General features: G+C 44.8%; 1 protein-coding gene and 1 non-coding gene across 2 annotated transcripts; both read right to left on the bottom strand.

Annotated features, from left to right (window-relative positions):
* Positions 1–2,578: 2,578 nt before the first annotated feature.
* On the bottom strand, positions 2,579–2,649 carry TRNAQ-CUG (transfer RNA glutamine (anticodon CUG)). Its single transcript has one exon. It is a non-coding gene; the product is annotated as a tRNA-Gln (tRNA).
* Positions 2,650–9,964: 7,315 nt separating this feature from the next.
* On the bottom strand, positions 9,965–27,384 carry NDUFA8 (NADH:ubiquinone oxidoreductase subunit A8). The gene is made up of 4 exons (XM_081588763.1): positions 27,236–27,384; positions 19,582–19,745; positions 14,380–14,545; positions 9,965–10,285 (listed from the first exon to the last, which is right to left on the bottom strand). Exons 1-4 carry the CDS (start codon positions 27,284–27,286, stop codon positions 10,148–10,150), a joined length of 519 nt encoding a protein of 172 aa, XP_081444889.1. The 5' UTR covers positions 27,287–27,384; the 3' UTR covers positions 9,965–10,147.
* Between the last annotated feature and the right edge of the window lie 6 nt (positions 27,385–27,390).

The raw sequence follows: 27,390 nt of genomic DNA, 5'->3' as shown, positions 1-27,390 counted from the left end.
CGTAGACAATATATCAGCAAGTGCTTGGTACTTAGTAGGCATTTAAAATGTGACTTTGGCTCTGAATCCTGGAAACAGTCAACTCACATTTTCAAGTCTACTAAGCATCAAGCATCTCCATGTGCTTTATCTGTGTACCATGTGTGAAGGCCTACAGTTTTGTAGTCAAACAAAATTGGATAAAGTCCCTGGTGACTCAGATGGCAAGGAATCTGCCCGCAATGCAGGAGACCTGGGTTCAATCCCTGGGTGGGGAAGATCTCCTGGAGAAGGGAAAGGCAACCCACTCCAGTATTCTTGCCTGGGAAATCCCATGGACAAAAGAACCTGGTGAGCTACAGTCCATGAGGTTACAAAGAGTCAGACATACCTAAGCAACTAGCATTTTCTGTCAATTATGAACTGTGAGGCTTGGGACAATGTCGTGGCCTTTCTGAGCTCGTTTCTTTTGAAATAAAGAAAACTAAGAATAAACAAATAGGGACGTCCCTGATGGTCCGATGGCTAAGACTCTGAGCTCCCAACACAGGGGGCCTGGGTTCCATCCCTGGTTAGGGAACTAGCTCTTGCATGCCATAACTAAAGATCTGGCACAGCCAAATAGATAAATATTTTTTTAAAAAACAAGAAAGAATTCCTATTTTGTGGCAAGAATCCGTATTTTGTGGCATCAAATGAGAAATAAATGGGCCAAGAGATGTCAAGCCCAGCAGAGTAGACACCCAGCAGGTGTTAGCCCCTCTTCTTACTCTTTCCACCATGGGCCTCTTTTCCTATGTTTGCTCACATTGTTGCCCCAGCCTACAAGCCCTTCCTCTCTGCTGTCCATGCCTCCACCTCTGCACAAATCTTAAGCATCCAGTTGCTGCCCCACAGGTAATCCAGGGTGGGGACATTAGAAGTGTTAACTTCTGAGCCCTTCCCACCTGCGGGCCTCCGTTTCCCCATCTGGAAGCTGGTTTCTAAGTTCCCCTCAATTCTGATGGCCCAGGAGGCAGCCCATTCCCCAGTTACATCCCTGGTCACTGGACCTGCCACAGACCCAGCACGAGAGGGTGCCTGTGTCCCCGGTTCACCAGCAGGCTAGGAGGTGAGAGCCGCACAGCTGGTTCAAGCTGTCCACAGGCTTGGGAGCTGGGGGGGTGCCTTTGTCCAGCAACATGGCCTTTTCATTAGCACCATTGTCCACCAATTAGCCCAAAGCTGACTCACAGGGAACACCGCACTGGGGGCCGGCTTCGGTGGGCACTGTGTTCCCTCAGCCCTTTTCCTCCTTCTCTGGAAAACCGTGGCTCCACTGGCATTCCAGTTTGCCCTACACCCAGCCCGGGTGCACCTGTGCCCCTGAGAGGGTCACAGCCACCATACACTGACATGGTGCTGGGCGATGCAGTCATCTTGTTACCCAGTCAACGAAACCAGCCCAGAAGGGGGGCACCATTATCATCCTCATTTCTCAGAGAAGTCATGTGTTTCTCTCTGTCCCACTGGGAGTGAGTCATCTCATGATCAGCAGACTCCAGAGCAGCCTCTGGGATCCTGTTTGTCAAGTGAGTGCAAAGCAGTGTGGCCCTGGACAGGCTGCTTCCCTCTGCATTTTCTTTCTTGTCCCTCCTGGAACCTCCATCATCTGATTCACCAACTCCAAACTGACAGCTCAGGGTGGAGCAGAGTAAAGAACTCCAGGTTCTGGAGCCAGTTAGGCCCAGGTGATAATTCTGCTTCCGCCAGACATTAAATACACCTAGTTACTGGTTTTTGAGTTCAAGTCCAAAAAGGAAGGTAGACCAGTAGGCAAATAATCACCATGTAACCTGACATACAAGGAGCCATGTTGCTGTTGTTTGTTTTTTCGTCACAAAGTCGTGTCTGACGTTCGTCACAAAGTCGTGTCTGACTCATTGCGACCCCAGGGACTGTAGCCTGCCAGGCTCCTCTGTCCATGGAATTTCCCAGGCAAGAATACTGTCGTGGGTTGCCATTTCCTTCCCCAGGAGATCTTCCCGACCCAGGGATCGAACCCACCTCTCCTGCATCTCCTGCATTGGCAAGTGGATTCCTTACCATTGAGCCGCGAGGGAAGCCCTGCAAGGAGTCACAGCTCATAGCAATCTTCCAGGGTCAATGGAGAATCACTTCATCTTTTTATTGGCTGCCAGGACTGCATGGTAGGATTCTAATGCATCTCATTCAACTGCTCTGTTAATACTGATGTAGGCTGTTCCTCTCTCTGTGTCCGTTTTTACAAACAATGCCACAGTGAACATTCTTGAACATTCTTGTACACATCTTAAAACACTTCAGTCAGCACTTCTGTAGTATGAATGCTGACAGGTGTGGAATGTACACACACTCTGACAGATGCAGCAAATTGTCCTCCAAACATATCAATGGATCAGTTCTACTCCTATGGGACCCCATTTCCCCACATCTGGGTCAATAGTGAGTGAAAGTGAAGTCGCTCAGTCGTGTCCGACTCTTTGCGACCCCATGACTGTAGCCTACCAGGCTCCTCCGTCCATGGGATTCTCCAGACAAGAATACTGGAGTGGGTTGCCATTTCCTTCTCCAGGGAATCTTCCCAACCCAGGGATTGAACCCGGGTCTCCTGCATCAGAGGCAGACGCTTAACCTCTGAGCCACCAGGGAAGCCTTAATGCTCACATCTGGGTCAATACTTGATATTATTGTCAACTAGTTTTTGCTAATAAAATGGCATCTCACTGTGACTTTATGAGCATTGTTCTGACTACTTTGGAGGTTAAGCATCTTTTTACATGCTGATTGGCCGTTCTGATATTCTCTTCTGCAAAGTACCTGTTCACTGCTTTTGCAGATGTTTCTATGAGGTGTCTGTCTCCCAACTAGTCTCTGACTTGGTGCTGCCTGTTTATCCCACTTCTACCCTTTTGGCATCCAGTGCTCAGATCCACTCTCATATTCCGAGAGCTGCAGCCCACTCCCACAGGTGAACTATGTCCCCCGCCCCCAGCCCTCCATGGTGCAGGCAGGCTCCCTGTCAGCCAGCCTGAACCCACAACAGCAGAGGGTTTCACACCAGACTTAGCCCAATCAGAAGGCAATTCAAGTAGAAGATGATCCCTAAAGGTTTCCTCCTTTAATTTCTAAGATCAAAGCCTTTGTAATAATCCTCTGAACAAACTCAGCTTCAATTAACAAGAAAGCTGCACGAAACAATTTTGAAATGGATGACAAAAATCCCCAAATCTCTTCCATCTCACGTTCTTCAAAAGGCAAGAGTGGGTGATTTATCTAAGACCAAGGCCCAAAATGCCCTTCTCATTTTAATGAAATGTCCAGAATGGACTGTGCAGGTCATTAGATCCCCCTTAAGAATATCATTGAAATACCTCCATCTCAAAGAACAAAAAAAAAAACACCCCAAAACACCTCCATCTTTCCCAACAAATTGACTAGTGGAAAAACTATGTTTCATATAATTCTTGGCATGGAAGCAAGCCCAGATATCATCTTAGTCCATGACTTCATTTTTTAGTTAAAGAAGCTGGCTCAGAGGGGAAAGTGCTTTGCCAAGGCTACAGAGCAAGGTCAGAGATAGCACGGGAACAGCATCTCAGGCACCTCCTCCAGCTAGCCTGCTCCCCATCAAACTGATATGAAAGAAAAAAGGCCAAGGGATGTTCTCAAAGTTCTTTAGTTTGAGTTCAGCTTCTTGGAACCCAGCAACATAAAGGTACTGCGTGCTCCACAGATAATAAAACAAACACATACCTAAAACCTGTACATCAAATGACTGTCATATCACCTAATACCTTAGTTTTGGATGGCAAGTGAAAGAGACGTTATCATCATTTTCTTTTTAGCTTCAACTCTTCCACCAGAGCAACAGAATTGATTAAAACAAGGCTTCCAGAAAAGGGCATGCCTGCTTAATTTGCATTCAACCCTCAAATTAAGGGAATACTGGCATGCAATTATATTTCTCATTACCATAGCCTAATCTGACCTTATATGCATCCTCCTCCATGTACTTCACAGACGGCACTTTTTACTGCCACTGTGACGGGGATTTCTGGGCTCTTTTTGAAAAATAAAAACAAAAAACCAGACTGTTGCCTTCTGTCTCCAACAGTGCTAACTATTATGGTAGAACCCTGAGCCTCTCTTAGAATAGAAAACAGCCTCCTGTTTACATAGAAGAGCACACAGTTAAGGATTAAATGGCTACTCCTTTTTGGAGAGGCCAATGGTTGTGCAAGATTCATTCAACAATCAGGCACTGACATTCACCAGGTGCTTTGCCTGAAGGGGTAGCCACGTGGAAAACAAGAGAGATGGCTTACTCCCAAAATGCACAGCGGCTGATGTACAGAAGATGCATCTGAACACGGAGGAAGGAGAGATTCACTCTGGGGGAACTTGAAGGATGCTTCACCAAGGAGACAGGTTTGAACTGCATTTTGAGAGAGGAGGTGGAGGAGACCTTTGGGGCAGAGGAGGTAGCACCAGGAAAGATGCATACATGTGAGATGGCATGGATCCAGCTTGGGGGACAATCGTGGGAGACAAAGCTGGTGAGCTCTGAGTCAGACCCCAGACCAGCTGTCACTTTGAGGAGCGTGGGTTCTCTCCTGCAGGTTGTGGAGACACGAAGGACAGAAAGTGTCCCCGTCGCGTTAAAGGCAGAGGTGGGGAGTTGCGATGGCACTGGGCTCATTCCCACAAAACCACACTCCGGGCAGACTGTTCCTAAAGTACACAGAACCCGTTCTGCAGTCCCCCAAGGCTGGGACATGTTTCCATCAGCCCTCTAACTGGCTGCTCCTGGAGGAGGAAGCTCAAACTCCACTTCCTTTGAGAGACCCTCCATGGCCTCTCTTCCCAAACAATCCTCACCCCCCACTTATTCCTGGTCACGTTGACCCTTCACATTGGTTCCTCACAGGACTCATCACAATCTGTAGTCACCCTGTTTCTGTGTTTACCTGTTTATTGTCTCCCACACTGGGATGGAAGCCCCATGGAAGCAGGGCCCCTGTGTACGCAGCTCATCATTCGTGCCTAGAATGGTAACTAGCACAAAGGAAGATGTTAAATATTTGTTGAATGAATTAAAAAATGAATGAATGCATTTCCAGGGTTCTACCGGCTACTACACCCCTTCTCTCCCATTGAAGAAAGTATGTGTGTGTGTGTGTGTGTGTGCGCGCGCTAAGTCACTTCAGTTTTGTCCCACTCTTTGTGACCCCATGTACAGTAGTCCACCAGGCTCCTCTGTTCATGGGATTCTCCAGGCAAGAATACTGGAGTGGGTTGCCACTCCTCTAGGGGATCTTCCCAACCCACAGATGTATATTTGAGTGTAAGTGAGCAAGAATGATATTATCTGTTACACAATCTGTATGCCCAGGTCACACCACAGAACTACCAGGGAGTGGACTACCAGGGAAATCCCAACAACTGGTATATTTAAAGCCCAAATATGTCATAATCCATTTCAGAGCCTAAGAATACATCTTTGATTATACCCAACTCCTCAGTTAGGATTTGATACCTACAAAGATGGTAATTTAATCTCAAAGATTTACTCCTATCTCTACAAAGTTGAGGGGCTTCCCAGGTGGCGTAGCGTTAAAGAACCTGCCTGCCGATGCAGGAGACACAAGACTCAGGTTCAATCCCTGAGTCAGGAAGATACCCTGGAGAGGGAATGGCTACCCACTCCAGTATTCTTGCCTGGAAAATTTCATGGACAAAGGTGCCTGGTGGGCTACAGTCCATGGGGTCACAAAGAGTTGACACAGCTGAGCACATGTGCACACACCACACAGTTCATGTATTTATTGTTCTATACCATGGAGGGAGTTTAGAAGTTCTTTGAAAAGATAAACTCGAAAGTGAAAGTCGTTCAGTTGTGTCTGACTCTTTGCGAAACCATAGGCTATAGAGTCCATGGAATTCTCCAAGCCAGAATACTGGAGTGGGTACCTGTTCCCTTCTCCAGGGGATCTTCCCAACCCAGGGATCAAAGCCAGGTCTCCTACTGTGCAGGCAGATTCTTTACCAGCTGAGCCACCAGGGATGTCTTTCATGTGCTGGGCACTAGAATATGGAAATATAAATAAGATAAAAGTCCAGATCTTATAATAGTAAGACCAGGAGAAACAAGATACACCCTGCCATGACAGGTGTTACTCAACTAGAGGGCCGTGACAATGACTTTCATTTACTTGAGAAGGACTTTTTAATCTTGAAGGATCCTTAAATTTTTTCCATTTATAAAAGCTTTATCGAATTTGTTACAATATCGTTTCTGTTTTTATGTTTTAGTTTTTTGGCCTCGAGGCATGAGAGATCTTAGCTCCCCGATCAGGGATTGAACCTTCACCCCTGCTTTGAAGGCAAAGTCTTAACCACTGGGCTGCCAGGGAAGCCCCAACAATTGCTAGCATTGGCCAACACTGTAACACAAAGCATTTCATGTGTAAACCTCATTAAATCCTCATAGCCATCCCCAGGATGTGGGTACTATCCTTGTCTCTCCCATTTTACAGATGAGGAAAACAAAGAACAGAAAGGTTAAGGAACTTGCCTAGGGTCACACAACTATTAAGACGACAGAGCCTGGATTCAGATCCAGACAGCCCAGCTTCAGAGTCCTTGCGCTCAAACCTCAGGCCTTTTGTGTCATGAGAACAAAGGGGCAGGAAAGAGCACTCGTGCCTGTAGAAGGGACACTTCCTGGGGAAGACAGTGTGAGTGTTTGCCTTGAGAGATGGGTCGACTTTCAAGAGGCAGAGATGGGGGCAGGACTGTTTCCCAGCAAGTGCACGGCGGCGGCATTAGTGGATATTTGGAAGTTGGAAAACACTCTTTAGCAATGGCATTTGGGAGACTGTAGGGTCCCTGATAAGGAGAAATAAGATATAGTGAGGGACATGGGCCAAGCGAAGGCCAGATTATGGAGGCCAGATTATGTCAGGATACCAGTAAGGATCTGCATTTTGGTTAATAGCCATTTAGGAGTCACCGAAGGTTTTCTTTCTTCTTAATTAGTTAATTTGGCTGCGCTGGGTCTTAGCTGTGGCATATGGGATCTAGTTCCCTGACCAGGGATTGAACCTGGACTCCCTGTATTGGGAGCATACAGTCTTAGCCACTGGACCACCAGGGAAGTCCCGGCATTGAAGGTTTTCAAATGGCAGGGGCAAGCGCAAGCTGGAGCGTGGTCTGGAGGGTGAGAGGGTGGCAGGAGACCAATTTGGCAGCAGTATTAATAATCCAAGCCCAGGGAACAAAAACAGGCTAGGAACAGTGACAGGGAGATAAAAGAGGAAGTATCAGACGTGAGAGGTTATAGAAGGACTTGGTGTGGGATTGGAACACGGAGAGCAGTGAGCGGAAGGAGCCACAGGAGCGGCCCATGTTTTGCACTGGAAGGATGGAGACACCATTCCCTCTGATAGGGAAGACAGGAACAGGCCTGGCGGAGCAAAGGGGGCAGATAAATTTCCTTTGGGAATATAAGGAGTCCATCTCATTATTCTTAAGCCAAGCCAGCAGGAAGATTTTCTGACTATTATTTGAAGCCCCGCTCAGAGATTCTTTGCACCAACTGCTTTCAAATTGTTCTGTGACCTTTTACCTACTGAAATTGTGAATCCATCTGTGGTGAGAGATTTTAGGAATTCTGCCTTTACTTAATTATGACTCTTCAATCCTAGAAGGCTGTGATGTGGTCTAATTCCATCAAGAATACAGGAAAGCCAGAAGTGAGTTTCTTTGTTCAACGAATTCAAAGCAAGGTGGGGGGGGGGGGTGAGCTTCTGTCCAACTTGGGCAAAAGTTAAAACATCCTTGAATTGAATTTGAAGCCATTAACAGTTCAAGACTTGTTGCTCTGGACTCTATAAAGAGGTGATTAACTTTCAGGGAGGGCCTGGTGCTAGATCCTGTGGCTAGATAGATTTATCATAGATGCTATCCACAGCGTGGTTTATTCTCCCGTTACCCAAAGTGTGGTCCATGGACCAGCAGCGTTAGCATCAAGAAACTTACTAGAAATCTCGGGTGCCACTCCAGGCCTATGGAATTAGAATCTTCATTTAATAAGACCTCAGGTGATGTACATGCAGTCATACAGACTAAGAATATAGGCTTTGGGGATTTCCCTGGTGGTTCAGTGGTTAAAAATCCGCCTCCCCAGAGAATGTGGTCTTTGGTTGGAGGACAAAGATCCTACATGCTGCAGGCCAACTAAGCCTGCGAGGTAACTACTGAGCCTGCGCTATGAAGCCCAGAGCAGGCAAAAAAAAGAGAAGAGTATGGGATTTGGAATCAGATGTACCTGGCTTTAAATCTCAGCTTAGCCATTTAACTACCAAATCTCTTGAACCTGCTTCACGTGTAAAACCAATCAGTGGCCCTAGACTTTGGTTTCACCCGAGAACTGGAGAGCTTTCCAAAACCACCATGGCCCGGGCATACTACAGACCAACTAAATCAGCATCTCTCCCAGGTAGGATCCTGACATCAGAAGTTAAAGGCCTCCAGGGTATTCCAATGTGCAACCAAGGTGGACAGCCTCTGATGAAGGACAAGGGTGTGGCCACTGGAACCAATCTTCATAATGTATTCCAACTCTATTTCACATGAGGACTTAAGTTTCCCTAAGCTTGAGCTCCTCCATCTATGAATGGCATGACATGTTAAAAACTCTTTCAAAGGGCTCTGGGCACTGAAGGAGTTGACAAATGTGGCCATGATGCACAGTGCTCAATGAGTATTTGTTATTATTTATGCAAATCCCAGCTAGCTTCCTTTGCAGAAAGAACCTAGGAAGCAACACATGGTTTGCAGTTATCACATAAACACCGGTCTGTGGTCATGATGGTGGTGCTTTCCCCACCAAGGTTGACTTCCAACAACTTGGCCTCCAAGAGGTTAATGGGTGTTGCCTTTGCTGTTGTAAAAACATAAGAACCTATTGTTTTTCTTCTTATATTAGAGAATGAGACAAAAGCGGCTGGCAAGGAGCTTTCGCAGAATGAGTGAGAGTGAGGTTTACATAAAATGCTTCCAACTGTGGGGTCAGGGTGGGGTGGGGGCAGGGGCAAGGCAGATCATGCAATGTTTGGTGCTCTGCCTCCCAGAGCTCTGCAAATGGGAAAGCAAGGCCTGGGGAGCTGAGACTTATACACAGTCACGTGCAATTTAAGGCCATGAGCAGAAGATGTAAAGTGACCCCCGGTCAGATGGAGAGGAAATAGCCTAGTCGTGAAAAAGAAACTGAACTAAAGGGAAAATAAAGACATTAATACGGCTTTGAACCAAAGTGCTTTTCAAATACTTGTGGCTCTAACCTGCCCAGGAGGTAGATAAGCATGTTCCCTTTAGTTTGTCCTCAACTTCAACCTCTCGTAAGAGGTTAAGAAACACACCCAAGGCTGGAACTGACACTCAGACCTCCCGACTTCCTGGCTTTGGAGCTGGGAGTTCAGCCTCCAACTCCCTTGTCTATCAGGAAAAACATCTGGGTTATAATGCTTGAGGATGGGATATCGAGGGGAAGTGGTGGAAGTTTGGTTCTTTAAGGAACTTTGAGCAAGACTGCAGAAGACCCAGCCAGGCGCCCCGCCCATGGCCTGAGTCACAAGCGCAAATGTTTCTGTGCTTCTTCCATCCTGGACGCTTCCCTTGTATGACCTTCAGAGAACTCTGTCTGAGATGTTGGATGGGAAGAAAAGTGGAGACTTCAAAATGTGTGAACACAGACCGGTCCTGAGGCGCCATCACGGGTAACAAAGCCTTTCCTTTACACGTTCACCTGTCCGTGATCCCACGAGGCTCCCCTACTGCACTGGCAGATGCCTACTTAAAGCAGAGAGAGAGAGGGGAACAGGCAGGACCACAAGGAGAAAAAGCAAGGGGAAGTCATCTTTAAAGGCCAGAAGGTTATAGAAAACATAATAAAATGCAACTGTTTCCTTTAAAATTTTTAATGGGCAGGAAATGGTATAGAATAACTGCCAAGTCACATAAATTAACGTTTTGGTTAATGTCTGTGATCCCGGAAAAAGCCCTCTATTGGTTGATGCAAACGGCGGGAGAGTTTTCACTGCCCGCTGCCTGGGCGCGTGCCTGGGTGTGGGCCACGGACCCATCTTCACATGGTCCAGAAAAAGAGGCGGCTGCCATGCCTGGCGGGCTTCAGATCGCCTTCCACCTCAGGGATGGGCTCTGGCCTTGCTCTTGAGTGATAGGGATTCTCTGGTAAAGGCCGGTCTGTTTTCACTTTGGTGACCTGCAGAGGGAGGAGGAGGAAAAGGGAGGCTGAGAGTCAGGTGCAGCAGCTGTGACCACAGACACACCTCCGGGGCTCCTCTCTGCCCCGGCGGCCCAGCCCCTCCTCGTCTTCGAAGCCCTAGCACATCACACTTCACCCTGAATACACACTGAAGAATGCCTACTGTGTGCCACTCCGTGTGGAAGAAGTTAGGATACAGAAGGGAACAAGATTCACATAGTCCTCACTGCAGAAGCCAGACAGGAGCCATCCCCGAGGCCTTCCCAGGCAAGTCACGGGGGAGGAGCAAGACCTCCACCCACCCGCTGTTCTCCAGGAGCCCCAACTATTTCTGAAGGGGGAGTATTTAGCTCCATCTTGAAGGACGAGTAGGAACCAATCAGGAAGGCAGAGAGGAAAAGACCTTCCAAGTAAACCCAGAGTACACACAGAGGGAGGGAGGCATGTCCTCAGAACGGCCGAAGGACAGGCTGTGCGCCTGGTCCTGTTGTGAAAGACGACATTATTCCAGTTCATGCTGACACCCCTCAGAGTCAACCTGCAGGTTCACTGGGGCCACCCAGCTAACAGTGGAAGCACCAGGACTTGAAGCCAGATCTGCCTGCTCCAGGGCCTGTGCTTTTTACATGTCACGAGACGCCGGGAGGCAAGGGCCAGATGATGGAGGGCGATGAACGACATGCAAAGATGTTTGAATTTTAATCCAGTGGCAACAGATGTTACTGGAGCGAGGAAGAACTTAATCACGTCTGCAGGCAAGGGCAGAGTGTGCAAAAGCTAGACTGGGGGTGCTGAGCCAACAGGCCGGGTGAGGGTAGAGACAGAACTGGGGTCCAAGGGGAGAGGAGGATGGAATTCTGTACCCACATGAGCCCACAGAAGTCTCCATCAGAAACCCAGCGGAAACTGTTCTCACTGTAAAGATGAGGAAATGGGCCCAGAGAAGCAGAAAGACGGAAGGCCACGATTATTAACAGCCTTGTTACCTAGTGGTCTCCCAAGCCACCCCATGTGATACGACCAGATCAATCTTCCCAGATGTACAAATTCAAACACCATTTATTGTGAACAGAGCTTTCATGGAAACAGTCCCCCAATTCTTATTATAATCACCCTCCGAGGTATAATTATCTCCAGCGCACAGAAGAGGAGCAGAGATGCTGGCTTGTCTAAGATCAGGACACTGTAAATGTCAGAGCTGGAGCTGGAACTCCAGTCTTCTGACTACAAGTCCAGAATAGTTTTTCATTTGCTTTTAAAACAGTTTTCTCATCTCTCCGCTATAATTAGAGATCACTAATGGTTCCTTGTTGCTTGACAGAGTATTCCAAATGCCTCCAGCTGGCATTTGAAGCTCCTTTAAGGAATTCAAGATGTCTGTGAAATAAATCTAGAGAAAATAAAAGGGCCCCTTTAAAGGACAAATTACTGTGGAAAGGACAATGAAACAACTCCCTCTTCCGCACCACTCAAGACAGAAGGAGCAGGAGCACGCGGGCAGACTAGTTACTTGGTAAACGACCTTGGGGATCCGACTGAACTTTCAATTCCCATCTGTAAACGGGGCCAACAGTAGCTCCCAGGGTTATTAGAATAACACACGTGAAGTGCCTGATGTACGGAGCAGATGTTCCACTAGCTATTTTCAAAATTAACAATATCAGGGAGATGGAATTACGGGTGAGAGAGCGCAATCCTACCTAGGAAAGCCAGAACCTTCAAAAACAGACCTGACACCTGAGCTGAGACTGGATGAGGGATTCACAAGGTGCCCGTGGGAGGGCAGGGACCAGGATGCGTGAGTGAGCGATGCTGAAGCACAGACTCTGTCCGGCCAGTTAGGACCCTTCTTAGAGACTGAACTGAAGTATAACTAAAGCTGGTCATCTTCTTAACGAAATACACTTTTGGAAAGAGTTCAGGTAACAATATCTTTTTCTTTTCAAGGTTTTTTTTAAAAGGTTAATACAAAGATTCAGGAATAAATATACTTTCTTAACAGCATGATTTGTAAATTCTCCTTTGATGAGACAGAAATGAGAAAAGGCAGTTTTCTTTACTAGATGTAAAAGTTCTACCACTTTCCAACTTAGAATTATCAACTATTCAAAATAACTTGGGAGACTTCCCTGGTGGTCCAGTGTATAAGACTCTGAGCTCCCAATGAAGGGGGCCCAGGTCCAATCCCTGGTCAGGGAACTAGATCCTGCATCCCGTAACTAGAAGATCTTGTGTAATGCAATGAAGATGGAGGATCTCACGTGCCACATTACTAAGACCTGGCGCAACCAAAATAAATAAATAATAAATAAAAATAAATATTTTTGTAAAAAATAAATAAAAACAATTTGCTCATTTTGTATTAGAATATATACACTGCTGCTGCTGCTACTGCTGCTAAGTCACTTCAGTCGTGTCCGACTCTGTGCGACCCCATAGACGGCAGCCCACCAGGCTCCGCCATCCCTGGGAGTCTCCAGACAAGAATACTGGAGTGGGTTGCCATTTCCTTCCCCAGTGCATGAATGGGAAAAGTGAAAGTGAAGTCGCTCAGTCGTGTCCGACTCTTAGCGATCCCATGGACTGCAGCCTACCAGGCTCCTCCGTCCATGGGATTTTCCAGGCAAGAGTACTGGAGTGGGGTGCCATTGCCTTCTCCGATATATACACTACTATATATAAAATAGATAACCAACAAGGACCTATTGTATAGCACAGGGAATTATACTCAGTATACTGTAAAAGCATACAACGATGAGAATGTTTTTTAAAAAAAGAATATATATATAAAAATATACATGTATAACTGAATCACTTTACTGTATACCTGAAACACAGCACTGTAAATCAACTATATTTCCATAAAAATTTTTCAAAAGTAAAAATAAATAAGTTGTTCACTGCAGCAAAAGAAGGCATCTGAAGGAAAGATTTGCCAGATACCAAAAAACAAAATTGCTAAACCATTCTTCTACTTTTGGCAACAAGCTTAAGACCCAACTATCATCCACAGATGCCACATACAAAGGGAAGGGAACATTAATAATTATGGGCCTATGGGTCAACACTATGTTGGGGATTCACATAGCCTCCTTAGCTTAATTCCCACAGAAAAACAGGGACTAATACTGGTCCCATCTTATAACTGTGGTGGGAGAGGAGAGGGTTAGCAATTTGCTCAAGATCCCAGAGCAATGAAGTCATGAAACTAAGATTCAAACCTACTTTCAGTCTCCTTTCAAACCAGTCTTTCCCACCATGCCTTGCTACCTATGCTTCCCAGAAGGAATGGAGGAGACGATGCTTAAGAAGCAGGGACAGTTCAGATCACAAACCAGCCATGCGTCTCAGGATACAGAGGGGATGCTCAGTTTTATGAGCAAATAGGAAGCCCCTTTGAAAAAAAAATTTTTTTTAATGGACAGTCATATTTATTTTCCACACAGATCATGCCTATAGTCATCCACCCTGCCCTCCCAGAAGCTCACGTAGCCCAGTTAAGAACGCCTGTCCAAGAAGTGAAGACAGTGCAAGGATTCAAAATAATATTCCAGGAGATGCTGAGCTAGAGGAACTGAGGACTGGATCAAGGAAGACAGAGGGCTAAGTGAAGAAAAGAGATGTTCAGGTTTCTTCTAGCTCTGAGGTTTCAACAGATGGTGGTGTCACAGCTGAGACAGGAAATAAAGCAGAAAGGAGAAAAACACACTTTTAAAACTACAGGTGTTACTTTAAAAAAAAAAATCTCAGATATGCTCCTGAAAAATCAGGCATAACCTCAAACCCATTTCCCCATAATAACCTCAATGTTTTCAACTGACCGAGCCCCTTAAACACTTTATCCTCACCTACTCCATTCTTCTCCAGCTATTAATAATTAACCAACAAGAAGCCTGCACACGCTGGAAGATCCATGTCAAGGAGCATTTCTATTAAGTAAACTCTGCGCTGTGGATAATCACTCCCCAGCTGAGCTGACTGGTCAGTTTGGATCTGTCACATCAGACCTGAACTCACAAAAGACCCTTTCTGGACCTCCTCCTGCCTTTCCCCACCCTCAGGGAGAGAGAGACCAGCAGGAACCATGTTACCTTTGACAGCTCCCCCAGGTCCGGCCGCACCCAGCCCAGTTTGTCCAGCACACACTCGTCAAACTGTGCCTGCTGTTTGCGACAGTGACGAAATAGCTGCAGGCCGGAGTAATCGATGCAGGTCCAGTATTCCGTAAAAGGCTCCGCGCAGTGCCGCTTTATCTGCCTGGAAAAGAGGCCTTGGTTAGGAGTGTGCGTCTGTGTGTGTGTATGTGTGTGTGTGAGTGTGCGCACGCTCTCAGTCACATCTGATTCTTTGTGACTTCATGCACGGTAGCCTGCCAGGCTCCTCTGTCCACTGGAATTTTCCAGGCAAGAATACTGGAGAGAGTTGCCATTTCCTACTCCTGACCCAGGAATCGAACCCCCATCTCCTGGGTCTCCTGCACTGGCAGGCATTTTCTTTTCCACTGCGTCAGCTAGGAAGCCCTTGGTTAGGGGCAGCTCTTTGCAGAACCATGAAAAACAAAAAAGTGGGGAAAAATTTGATACAGACCTCAAACACACAGCCTTGCTTCCTGAAAGGTATGAGTACTCTTACCTCACTTGCAAGGCAACTTGGAAATCCTCAGGTTGAGGACCAATACGTAAAAAAAGATCTGAGGCATACGACCTAATTTCTTTGTACAGCAAAAACAAATGAAAAGAAATGCCAAAAGACTGTCACCTGGGACTTTCCTGGTAGTCTAGTGGCTAAGACTCCATGCTCCCAATGCAGGGAGCCCGGATTCAGAACTAGATCCAACATGCTGCAACTAAGACCCAACACAGCTAAATACATTAATAAATAAATATTTTTAAACCAAAAAAGCCTAAGGTGTATATATTTTCCTCAAATAACTCCTCACTTGGGACCTATTTATTCCCCTTAGATCCAATTCTAAAGATTACCAGCTTTCAAAATTTAGAAGAGAAGGAGGCATACTCAGAGATGTGCGTGCTGACAGAAGTCAGAGGTGACAGACAATGACAAAGGAGGAGATAGAATTATAAAAAGCAAATTCACAAATTGACAAGGATCTTCTGATCTTGGGGGTCAATCACTGTAGAGGCAGACAGCCCTCCACACCTCCAAAGCTCAAGAACTTCATTCTATTTGTGCACTGAACAAAAACAGAGATTGATTCTTGTCATTAATAAGAAAGTTCAACTATATTTGCTCTCTTAAGAAGCAACATAGAATATAATTCATTTTGTGGTCACCAAAAGTGGTTGAAGAAAAAGTAACTTGTGTATGAAAGGGATAAGCCTTCATTATTTTGTAAAGTTCCCCTTCTCTTACCATTCAATGTTGCTAGTAATCAAATAAATGCAACTTCAGGCAAGAATAAAATACTGTTATTTTACGTGAACGGCTATCTGAGGCAGTGGAAGAAGCCTAGAGCGCCTCCTTCCCCTGTTGGAATAACAATGAAGAACTTACTTGTCATTTTCCAAGAACCTAGCTACAGTGAAGGCAGGAATCGTATTTAACCTAAGAACTTCAGAGGTGACTGAAGGAAATACATGAGAAAAATTGGCTTTCCATTCCTGCTCAGTCCCGCTCCTGTGAGGCAACCAATGGATATCAGTTTCTTATACCCTTACCCTTTCAGGTATTTTGAGAATAACCTTTGGAGGGGTGACAGGAGGTATAATAAGAAGGAATGTCAAAGCCTAGGGAGCTTTTCCAGGTTATCTCTAGTCTCACTAACCTACACTTGTATGGTATACAAAATTGCACCCTGCTAACCTCGACTAAAGGAACTTGGAACTAAAGAGCCTCTTGATGAAGGTGACAGAGGAGGATGAAAAAGCTGGCTTAAAACTCAACATTCAAAAAACGGAGATCATGGCATCTGATCCCATCACTGCATGGCAAATAGATGGGGAAACAATGGAAACAGTGACAGACTATTCACTTGGGCTCCAAAAACACTGTGGACAGTGACTGCAGCCAGGAAATTAAAAGAGCCGCTTGCTCCTTGGAAGAAAAGTAATGACAAACCTAGACAGCATATTAAAAAGCAGAGACATTACTTTGCCTACAAAGGTCCGTAGAGTCAAAGCTACGGTTTTTCCAGTAGTTGTGTATGAATATGAGAGCTGGACAATAAAAAAGGCTGAGCACCGAAGAATTGATGCCTTCAAGCTGCGGTGCTGGAGAAGACTCTTGAGAGTCCCTTGGACAGCAAGATCAAACCAGTCAATCCTAAAGGAAATCAATCCTGAATATTCATTGGAAGGACTGATGCTAAAGCTAAAGCTCCAATACTTTGGCACACTTGATGCAAAGTGCCGACTCACTGGAAAAGATCCTGATGCTGGGAAAGACTGAAGGCAGAAGGAGAAGGAGACGACAGAGGATGAAATGGTTGGATGGCATCACTGAATAATGGACATGAGTTTGAGCAAGCTCCGGAAGATGGTGATGGACAGGGAAGCCTGGTGTGCTGCATGCAGTCCATGGGGGTGCAAAGAGTCGGACATGACTGAGCGACTGAACAAAACCTTAACTTGAGAATCACACTTGGTAGTGAGCTACCATGACCAGTTGGAACTTTAGACTCCTTCAATATGCTGTGGCAGAAGAAGGGTGCAAACCATCTCTCTGTGGGGCTGTGATCTGAACTCTGCTACCCTGGCACCTACATGAACAGACAATCATCTACTAGTTCTTACAGCAGGCAACTTCAGCATCCTGGAAGCTCGTGAAATCCAAACATTTCTCACTTATACATACTTTCTTTGAGTCAAAGGAAAAATGCTTTGCCAAAGTTCTTAGAAAATAAAACGCTTTCAAATGAATACACATTCTACCTTATTAGCAATCAAATGAATACAAATTCAAGCAGGAATAAAATACCATTTTGTACCTATCAACTATTTAAATCAAATGCAATGCTGGTGAAGGATATCAGGATACAGTGCTGAGTACAGCATAAACTGACCCAACTTCAAAAGAAAGGGCAACTGTAATTCAAGAGCCATAAATCATGTTCAAAGTCTTTTAAAGTATAATCTCATTGCTGGGAAATGTATGCCAATGAATTAATTAAAAAATGAAAATGATCTCTACACAAATGTAACCACTGCAGATTTATCCAAAACAATCAAAAACGGAAATGAACAATGACGTTTACTAACAAGAATCATGAAGTACATTTTGGCTGGTTTAATCTACCAGTGGAATATTAGACAGCCATTAAAAATGATGATCGCAAAGAGGGAGCAACTTGAAAGAATGTTTCCAACAGTTTCAAGAGAAAAATGAGTATTTTGAATGAATACACACACTATGACTTTAAGTACAAAAATATCTCTGCATGTGAACAAAGACAGCAGAAGCAAGAAAGAAGGAAAACAGCTATTGTGTGAATAGCTCTTACGTCACTGTAGGGGACATCTGTTCGTTTGTGTAGCCAGCAGTCATTCCCCATTCTTCTGGAACACCCTTAAAATTCTCCTTTGGGGAACAACCCCTCCCTACGGCTTGGCAATGTGATTCAGATGAGTCTAAGTCTACTCCCCACTTAAGGCAAGGCCTGACCAGTCACAGTATTTTATTTCTCTCAAAACCTAACTGATTCAGAGACACGTACATGAAGTCGATCAGCCAGGATAATGAGACTCAGTTCCAGGGACCTCGGCTCATGCTACTGGATGGCACTCCATCCATGCTACTGGATGGCTTATGCTACTGGATGGGTCCTTACTTCTAGGTTAAGTAAGGAGCCTAGAAGCTTGGAGAGGCTGGAGGCCATTTCTGCTACAGCAAGGAAAGTCTCTTTGAAAATGAGTATGATAGAGAAAAGCAGAACTAAGAAACTGAGGGGAGAAGAGGTGAAGCAAAAAGACACCAAGTAGTTATGAAATTATTTAAGCCCTTGGATCCAGCCCTGCCTGATGCCAATTCTATTTCTGGACTTTACACTTAACATGAGTCAATTCCCTATGAATTCAGTTTCTGTCCCTTTGAGTTTTGACTAATATGGTTGTTAAGACATTTTTCTACAACTAAAATTTGGATTTTTTCTACTTATAGTACTAAGTATAGTGGCCTATCTAAACATTTGACTCTAAACACACCTTCCTTTCCATCATAACTGTGGTAATAATAATGATAACAAATTAGTGAATGCCTGATAGCTAGCAAGCACTGTGCTAAGTTGCTTTTATGTGCCTTTTCAAATTTCTCACAACAATCTTATATGACAGGTATTACTCTAGTTTGGAAATTGTGATTCACAGAGATTAAAGAACATGCTAATATTCACAATAGACATGACATGGAAAACAACCTAAATGTCCATCAATAGATGAACAGATAAAGAAGATGTGGAGTGTGTGTGTGTGTGTATATACAATGGAATCCTGCATGTTAAGTTGCTTCAGTTGTGTCTGACTCTTTGCGACCCCATGGACTGCAGCCCATCAAGCTCCTCTGTCCACAGGATTCTCCAAGCAAGAATACTGGAATGCGTTGCTATGCCCTCTTCCAGGGGATCTTCCTGACCCAGGGATTGAACCCACATCCCTTACGTCTCCTGTGTTGACATGTGGGTTCTTTACCACTAATGCCACCTGGGAAGCCCGTACAATGGAATCCTACTCAGTCATAAAAGAGAATGAAATAATGCCATTTGCAATAACACAGACAGACCTAGAGATTAAACTAAGTGACATCAGACAGAGACAAACATGTATGATATCACTTATATGCAGGATCTAAAATACAGCACAAATGAATACATCTATGAAACAGACTCACAGATATAGAAATGCAAATTATTATATATGGGATGGATAAAAAACAAGATACTACTGTATAGCACAGGGAACTATAGTCAATATTCTGTGATAAACTATAATGGAAAAGAATATTAAAAAAAGAACACATACATGTATAACTGAATCACTGTGTTGTACAGCAGAAATCAGTAACATTGTATAATGCCACACTAACAGTGTAAATCAACTCAACTTCAAAAAAAATTTAAAAAGAAAAAGAACATATAATAAGAACAAATAATAAAAACAAATAATAAAAATAAGTATCATTTATTGTGAGCTTTACAGTGGTCTATCTGACTGCAAAGCCTTCTATTTCCTACCAGAATTAGTCAGTAAAATTATCCTTCCACTTAATTTAGCTGGACATTCACCAAGATAACACACACCTTGATATTTCAACCCCCCGGCACTTAGGTGAAAAGATCCTACCTGAAGAACTCCAGGGCGCACTGGTTGACAAGCTTGCCTTCCTCTAGACACCGCCGGGGGTCCTTCTCTTCCCACCGGCACAGCATGAACTCCTTGTTGGGCTTGTCGCACTGAGCTCCGTAGTGATGGGCCGCAGCTTTCAGCACAGCCGAACTGACTTTCACCTGAGGAGAGGGATGGAGGAGAAGGGTCAAGATTCGTGACCAGAACACCAGGTCCTCAACCTCACCTCATGATCAAGGTGATCCTCACCCTCTCACAAGACAGAGGGAACAGGAAGGTAGCCTTGTTCTGACTTCGCCCAGGAAACTAAAGACAGGGACTCCCGTAATAATCCCTTAGGATCCACAGCACTTCCAAGACCACAGATCTCTTTCATGGTGTGACTTTCACACCTTTGTAATAATCTCATCAGGCTGGTATCACCAACTCCCACTTGAGACATAAGGGAACGGCAGCCCCAAGAGAATCCTTAGATCTTTGTGAGACAGAAAGTGGAGCTCTGAAGGGAGATGGAGGCTTCGGGGATGTAAGGGGAGGAACCAACCCTGAGGAGTGTGGATGAGTCTCCTTTCCAGGAATAAAAGTCACAGTGGAAGGACATGTAAAATTTCCAGAAGACAGAATCACAGATGATTATAGAGACCTGAAGGGACCAACAAGAGCCTATAGTCCAGCAAGTTATTAATAATAAAGTACTGCATTTGTGGACTTTGTGAAGTTCAGAGTATATTCAAGGCAACCATCCCTACAGCTACGCCAGTCTCACTCACTTGCAGCCCAGCAGATTCTCGAGAAGCACAGAGTAGCCGCAGCCAGCTCACCATACAGCCCAGAGCCTGTCTAGCAGCTGCTGCAGCAGGGGTCCCACTGGCCTCTTTTCTGTACCACCTCTTCCGGTACCAGTCCCAGGGCAGTTTTAATTACTGTTTGTTGTCTGGGAAGACCATCCTCCTCACCAGCCCTCCTTTTCAAAACTGGTCCAGCTGTTCTTACAGATGAATACCCCTCCCCCGAGAGTTTGCACTGCAATCGTGCTAAGTCTAGTTATATATCAAATTAGAATGGAAAGGGCACTTTTACAATACTGGGTCTCTGCTCACATTTTATCTCCCCCAGAGAGTCTTTCCCTGATCACCTTAGATAAGCTAGCCCCGGCGGTCACTCGATCTGTGACCCCTGGAATGTAAGCTCCAAGAGGGCAGGGGTTTTGTTTCCAATAGAGGTCCACTACTGTAAATATGTCCATTTTCCCTAAATTCTAATTAAGGTGATATTTACCGTGGTCCACCAAGCACCCAAAACGCACCAGCACAAGGAGCTGTCATGAATGAGAACAAGACAGGGTAAAACGAGGCATTAAATACTTGGCTTGTGATGGCAGCTGGGGAACGAGAGCAGAAAGAGAAATTGGGGGGGGGGACAGGTTTTTCTGGCCGTGGGAAGGAAACCCCTGACACAGAGACCTAGAAAGGATGCGGTGGAGAGACTGGGTTTGTGTGGCTGAAGGAGGAAGTGTGGACCAGGAGTGGGGAGATGAGGCTGGTGCAGCCAGGGTGCTGGTCATGTAGGGGGCGCTTTCTGAGGGCATGGCTGGCTTTTATACCTGGTGCACAGAACTCACCCCAGCTGGGCACCAAGGGATGTAACAGTTACAGGAGAGGTTAAGACTACCTGGACGATGCCTTCTCATCCAGAACATAGTATCAGTATGTCTCTCCAGTTAGCTCATTCTCACTTCCCTCGGTTAAAATTAGTTTCCCATACAGGAATCTTGCACATTTCTTATTTATTCCTCAATGTTCTCATATTTTGGATACTCTCTAGATATTTCCCTTACATTTTCAAGTTAGTCATCGCTAGTCTGTACACTGTATCTTCTCTGTAGCCATACTTCACTAACTCTCATCAGTTCTGATAGAAAACTAGAGGATTAACAGAAAAGCTTCCATGTACAAGTAAAAACTGCCTCCCTTCCTCTCTGATGTGCTTAGTTGCTCAGTCGTGTCCGACTCTTTGCGACCCCAGGGACTGTAGCCTGCCAGGCTCCTCTGTCCAAGGGGACTCTCCAGGCAAGAATACTGGAGTGGGTTGCCATGCCCTCCTCCAGGGGATCTTCCTGACCCGGGGAATGAACTCAGGTCTCCTGCATTGTAGGCGGACTCTTTACCATCGAGCCCCCAGGGAAGCCCTCCTCTCTGATACTTCTTTTCCTTCTTCTCTTTTCCTCTCTTAATGCTCTGACCAGAAGTTCCAGGATGACACAGAGAAACAGCAATGATAGCAGGCTTCCCTGCTTTGTTCTCAACTTAAAGGTAGTTTGGTATGATAAGTAAGGCTGTTGGTGTCTGGGATATACTTGCCTACATGTTCCTCATTAGGGAAGTTTCTTTCTAATCATAACTGGCTTTGTTTCACTGCTGATTCCTCCACCAGGAAAGACTGAAATTTTCAAGTTTCTTTTTCACTAATCTATAAATGTCATGTAAAGCATTAACAGATTTTCTAAATCTGATACAGTATACTAGAATAAAATCTAGTCTGTCTTCATGCATTATGCCTTAAGATACCACTGGATTTGATTCGTAAATATTTATCAAGAATTTTTGTATGAGAATAATTTTATAATATCATTTATAATAATAAAATTTTTATTATTTCATTTTTTACAAATTTCACACAGCCTAGGTTAAGTTATTATTACTTTTAATAAGACCAAAGGCAAGAAAAGATGAAAAGATAATTCATCTAAACACTATAGGAAGAGAATAAAGTTATGGTTGTGACTACTATTACATGGGCTTTCCTGGTGGCTCAAATGGTAAAGACTCTGCCTGCAATGCAGGAGACCTGGATTTGACCCCTGGGTTGGGAAGATCCCCTGGAGGGAATGGCAACCCACTCCAGTATTCTTGCCTGGAGAATTCCATGGACAGAGGAGTCTTCAGGCTACAGTCCCCAGGGTCACAGAGAGTCAGACATGACCGAGCGAGTGACTAATGCTACACTAATATTACAACTGTTAAAATTATCAAAGCAAAGGTGAATTTAGGATGGAAGTGAAATTTACCATGACAATTCTAATAAGTTCGTTTACACATCTGTTAAAATTTTGTATTCCAGTTTTTGATAACAGTTTTTTTCAGTTAGTTGAGCGGTACATGCTTGCTTGCTATATTACCTAGAGAGAGCTGGGAGACTAAAAATCAAGACAAACTATTTTTAAAGCCTAATATATTTTTAAAATTAAGTTAGCTATTTTGATTTCCTCGTTGAATGCCTTAGAACATCTTTAAATGGCTGATTTAATTACTCCAATGCTTCCACAGCTATCATGCCGCCAAAAGTCCATGGCTTTCTTTGCTTTACTTCCCTACAAATGTCTTATCCCAATCTAGGTATGCCCATGCTGTTGCACACATAATAGATGCCCTGTTGCAGGGAAATCAAGGCTGAGAACTCACTGAACTTATTTCCTGAGGAAGAGGAGCCGTGTGCCCAAGATGGCACGGCACGGCAGTGGCAAGCACAGAACTGGCAAGAGAGACTGTGACCTCCCATCAGGCCACTTGCCACTGCATCCCGACCACAGATGTCACCAACAGCCCTCACCTGCTTCTTCACTAAGACTGATTTGAGTTCCAGCAGAAACCACATCCCTGCACAGCTGCTTACCGTGAATACCCTCTTAGATCCATTCAGCTTCCTTTGTCTCAAAAGAACACGGAATTTCAACGCCCTTCCTTATCTGTCCTCATAACAGCCTCACTGCACACCAGGTTTATATAGTCTGCAGGTGCAGAAAGGGGGGCAGAAAAAGTCCCACAATCTACAAGTAACCTTCTAGTCCTATTCTCTCTTCCTTACACCCTATCTGCACCCATTTCTTTTTTTTTTTGGAGTACTTAATTTATACTAGGCTTTGTATTTTGCTTAATTTACATAAAATGGAGGATGACAGTACTCAGCTGATGGCACTGCTGTGAGGCTTAAGTGAGTCAATACTCATAAAAATATTATGAAGTGCCTAGCACATAGAAGTACATCGTAAATAAGTTCAGTTCAGTCGCTTAGTCATGTCCGACTCTTTGTGACCCCATGGACTGCAGCACACCAGGCTTCCCTGTCCTTCACCAACTCTCAGAGCTTGATCAAACTCATGTCCATTGAGTTGGTGATGCCATGCAACCATTTCATCCTCCGTCGTTCCCTTCTCCTCCCGCCTTCAATCTTGCCCAGCATCAAGGTCTTTTCCAATGATCAGTTCTTCACATCAGTGGCCAAAGTATTGGAGTTTCAGCTTCAACATCAGTCCTTCCAATGAATGCTCAGGACTGATTTCCTTTAGGATTGACTGGCTGGATCTCTTTGCAGTCCAAGAGACTCTCAAGAGTCTTCTCCAGCACCACAGTGCAAAAGCATCAATTCTTCAGCACTCAGCTTTCTTTATGGCCCAACTCTTACATCCATACATGACTACTGGAAAAACCATAGCTTTGACCAGATGGACCTTTGAAGGCAAAATAATGTCTCTGCTTTTCAACATGCTGTTTAAGTTGGTCATAGCTTTTCTTCCAAGGAGCAAGCATCTTTTAATTTCATGGCTACAGTCACTATCTGCAGTCACCATGCAGTCAATTTTGGAGCCCCCAAAAATAAAGTCTCTCATTGTTTCCCCATCTATTTGCCATGAAGTGATGGGACCAGATGCTATGATCTTAGTTTTCTGAATGTTGTGTTTTAAGCCAACTTTTTCACTCTCCTCTTTCACTTTCATCAAGAGGCTCTTTACTTCTTTGCTTTCTGCCATAAGGGTGGTGTCAGCTGCGTATCTGAGGTTATTGGTATTTCTCCCGGCAATCTTGATTCCATCTTGTGTTTCATCCAGCCTGGCATTTCGTATGATGTACTCTGCATGTAAGTTAAATAAGCAGGATGACAATATACAGCCTTGACATACTTCTTTCCCAATTTGGAACCAGTCTGCTGTTCCATGACCAGTTCTAACTGTTGCTTCTTGACCTGCATACAGACTTCTCAGGAGACATCATAAATACTGGCCACTACTTTTACTCAAAATGGTCAATGTGTCCAAAGAGTTTCCTGCCCAAAGCTTCTGACTAGTCTTCCATAGGCATGTGTCATTAACTCCAAGGTCAATGAGGTCCAAAACAGGTTTAACTTGCTTCTCAAACCCACTCCTTCTGGCTCCCTCAGTCCTATTGTCAGGGTGCAAATCTGACATTGATTCCTCAACCTTTCCTGCCTCTGCTATCTAAGTCACTGCTAAGTCTGATCAATCCTAGATAAATATGTTCTTTCCTCTCTGTAAGCACAGTCACCAATCATACTGGGGTCAATAATATCTTCCTCAGTTATTTCAACAGCCACCAAGAATGGTCCCCTTGTTCTTCTTATTCCTCTCTTTCAATCATTCTTCATACAACTGCTGTCCTAAAAGACACTTCTTATGTTACTCTGCTATTAAATCTGCTACAAAACCCTTGAAGGATTCATGCTTAACAGCAGACTAAAGCCTAAGTTTCTTACAAGGTATGCAAAGGCTTCTGGATCCCAACTATCCTTCTGCCTTTTCTCAACGCACTGGACTTCAAAAAAGTACTGGCTGTTCTCTAGCACCCGGAACTCACTGTTCCCAGACCTGTCTTTTGGTCCCACCTGCTTATTTCAGATCCTGTCTCATTTAGAAAGCTCTTCTCTCCATCTCTGCCTAGAAATACCATCCTGCAAATGCGATTTAGCCAAGTTTCACATTATGCCCAAGAAGTGCCTTCTGTTCCCTTCATTGCCTCAAAGGATTAGACAGCTGGAAGGATTTCATTTTACAAATAAAATAACTGTCTGCAAACGAGAAAAGTGACTAATCAAGGTAACTGAATGGCTAGGCCTAGAATTTAAATACAACTTCAAATCCTCTCTTTTTCACTGTTTTTAGCCCTGCCTCCCAGCAGGCAGGATCTCAGTTCCCCAACCGAGCATGGAACCCATGACCCTTGTAGTAGAAGTGCAGAGTTCTAACCACTGGACCACCAGGAAGTCCCCTACTCTCTTTTCTTAAATCATATTTGCCCTTGTCCATAGCATTTAATTATATTTTGTCTTGTGTTTTAGTTATTTATGCAATTATCTGTTTCTCAATTCAGCTATGTGAACTCTAATGGCAAATTTACTCCAGAAATAGAATATGGCCAAGAGGCAGAACCTCAGATGACTGTTGAAACAAATTAGAGTGCCAATGATAAAAACAGTAACTCAAAGTCTTAACCCAGCTTCACAGTAGGGTAAGAAACAAACAGACTGCTGGCAGTACCCACTCCCCACCTTTTACTAAATGTCACTTTATTATAAAGTCTCCAAACACAGCTAAAAATCCTTTCATCTGAGGAAAATAATAATTGCCATTCTCACAGGCATACAGGATGAACTGAAGTAATCTAGGTAAAATACTTAATACTGGGCCTGTGATAGAATTTTTGGCATGTAATTTTTCATCTTCCTCTCTCTCCTCTAATGTAACCTGATTATCCAGTCCTGCCCTAACACTTCCTCGCCTTAAAATCTTCCACCTCTCCCCATCACCTCACCCATGGGATCCAAAGTCCAAACTGCTCAGTCTGGCCCTGTGAAAGTTGCTACCCAGCCCTACCTCAGCCCCAGGTACCTCTCCAGGCTCAGCCATTGTTGCTTTCCACCAAAAGTCACATCAAACAGCAAAACACAAAAGGTTCTGCTAAACCTTCTCTATCTTCTGAGCTTTTGTCCCTAACACGATCATTTACAAGTATGGCTTTAAAATCCAGACCTGAGTTCATATTGCAGCTCTACGGTGTGAGGTGCGACCATGGGCAAATCACTTCTCTCAGGACCATATCTATAACATGGAGAGATCAATTATATCCTCACCATATGGCTGGGAGGAGTCTATGAATTAATGTCTGCTGTTAGCATCCTGCCTGAGTCTAGTGTTTGCTATAATTAGTATTATCCGTCTTCACTTCTCATAGCTCTAACTACACTGTACTGTAACTGTACTGTCTGTTTCCCTATTAGATTATAAACTCTATGAGGTCAGGGTCTATCTCATTTTCCAGTGTATGTGCATATGGTAGTTATTCAAATGACAGCTCTTGAGTAAATGAATGCTTTAAATGTTGTTTTACCAAACACTTTCCCAGGCTGTTAGCAAATTCTCTCTCCAATACTATCTCCTTTTTCTGCGGCTTTCGAGCTCCACTCCAATGCACTCTGCAGCGACAATGCTACTTTAAGGTGACTGTCTCTCTCCCTCGACTGTGAGCACCCGGGGCTATACACTCACTTCGCAGAGACGTTTGAGTACTAAGTGACATGAAGTAAAAGGGCCCTGGTTGGTGCTTAATAAGAAATACCACTATTATTCATGTAAAGGAGAAGCAGGTTGCTGCCAGGAAGCAGAGAGTTCTCGAGCTACTGAAGGATGGGTTTCCCTGAACTGACGAGGGGACGTCCGAGGGCCAACCTGTGTACATGTTGGGGGCATGGGTTGGAATGGGGGGTCCGGGGCCCAGGGTCCGCTGAGTGCAAGCCCGGCTGGGCCTAGGCCCGGGAAGCTGCAGCCCTGTGCCCCGCTTGCCTTCCTCCGGACGAGTCTCACCTCCTGCACTTTCAGATCCTCCAGAGTGGGCAGCTCCACTATCCCCGGCATGATGGCTGTAGCCGCGACCCGGAGGAGGTGCTCGCTGCCGCCTCTCCCCCGTCTCCTTGAACTCCCCTTCCGACCGCTGAGGGCCACCTACGGTCTGCGCACGC

Source organism: Giraffa tippelskirchi, chromosome 4 (assembly GCF_054371585.1).
Source record: "Giraffa tippelskirchi isolate mGirTip1 chromosome 4, T2T-mGirTip1v1.2.pri, whole genome shotgun sequence".
NCBI classification, from domain to species: domain Eukaryota; kingdom Metazoa; phylum Chordata; class Mammalia; order Artiodactyla; family Giraffidae; genus Giraffa; species Giraffa tippelskirchi.
Note: the sequence above shows the minus strand (reverse complement) of the source record. Positions and strands in the feature narration are given on the sequence as shown.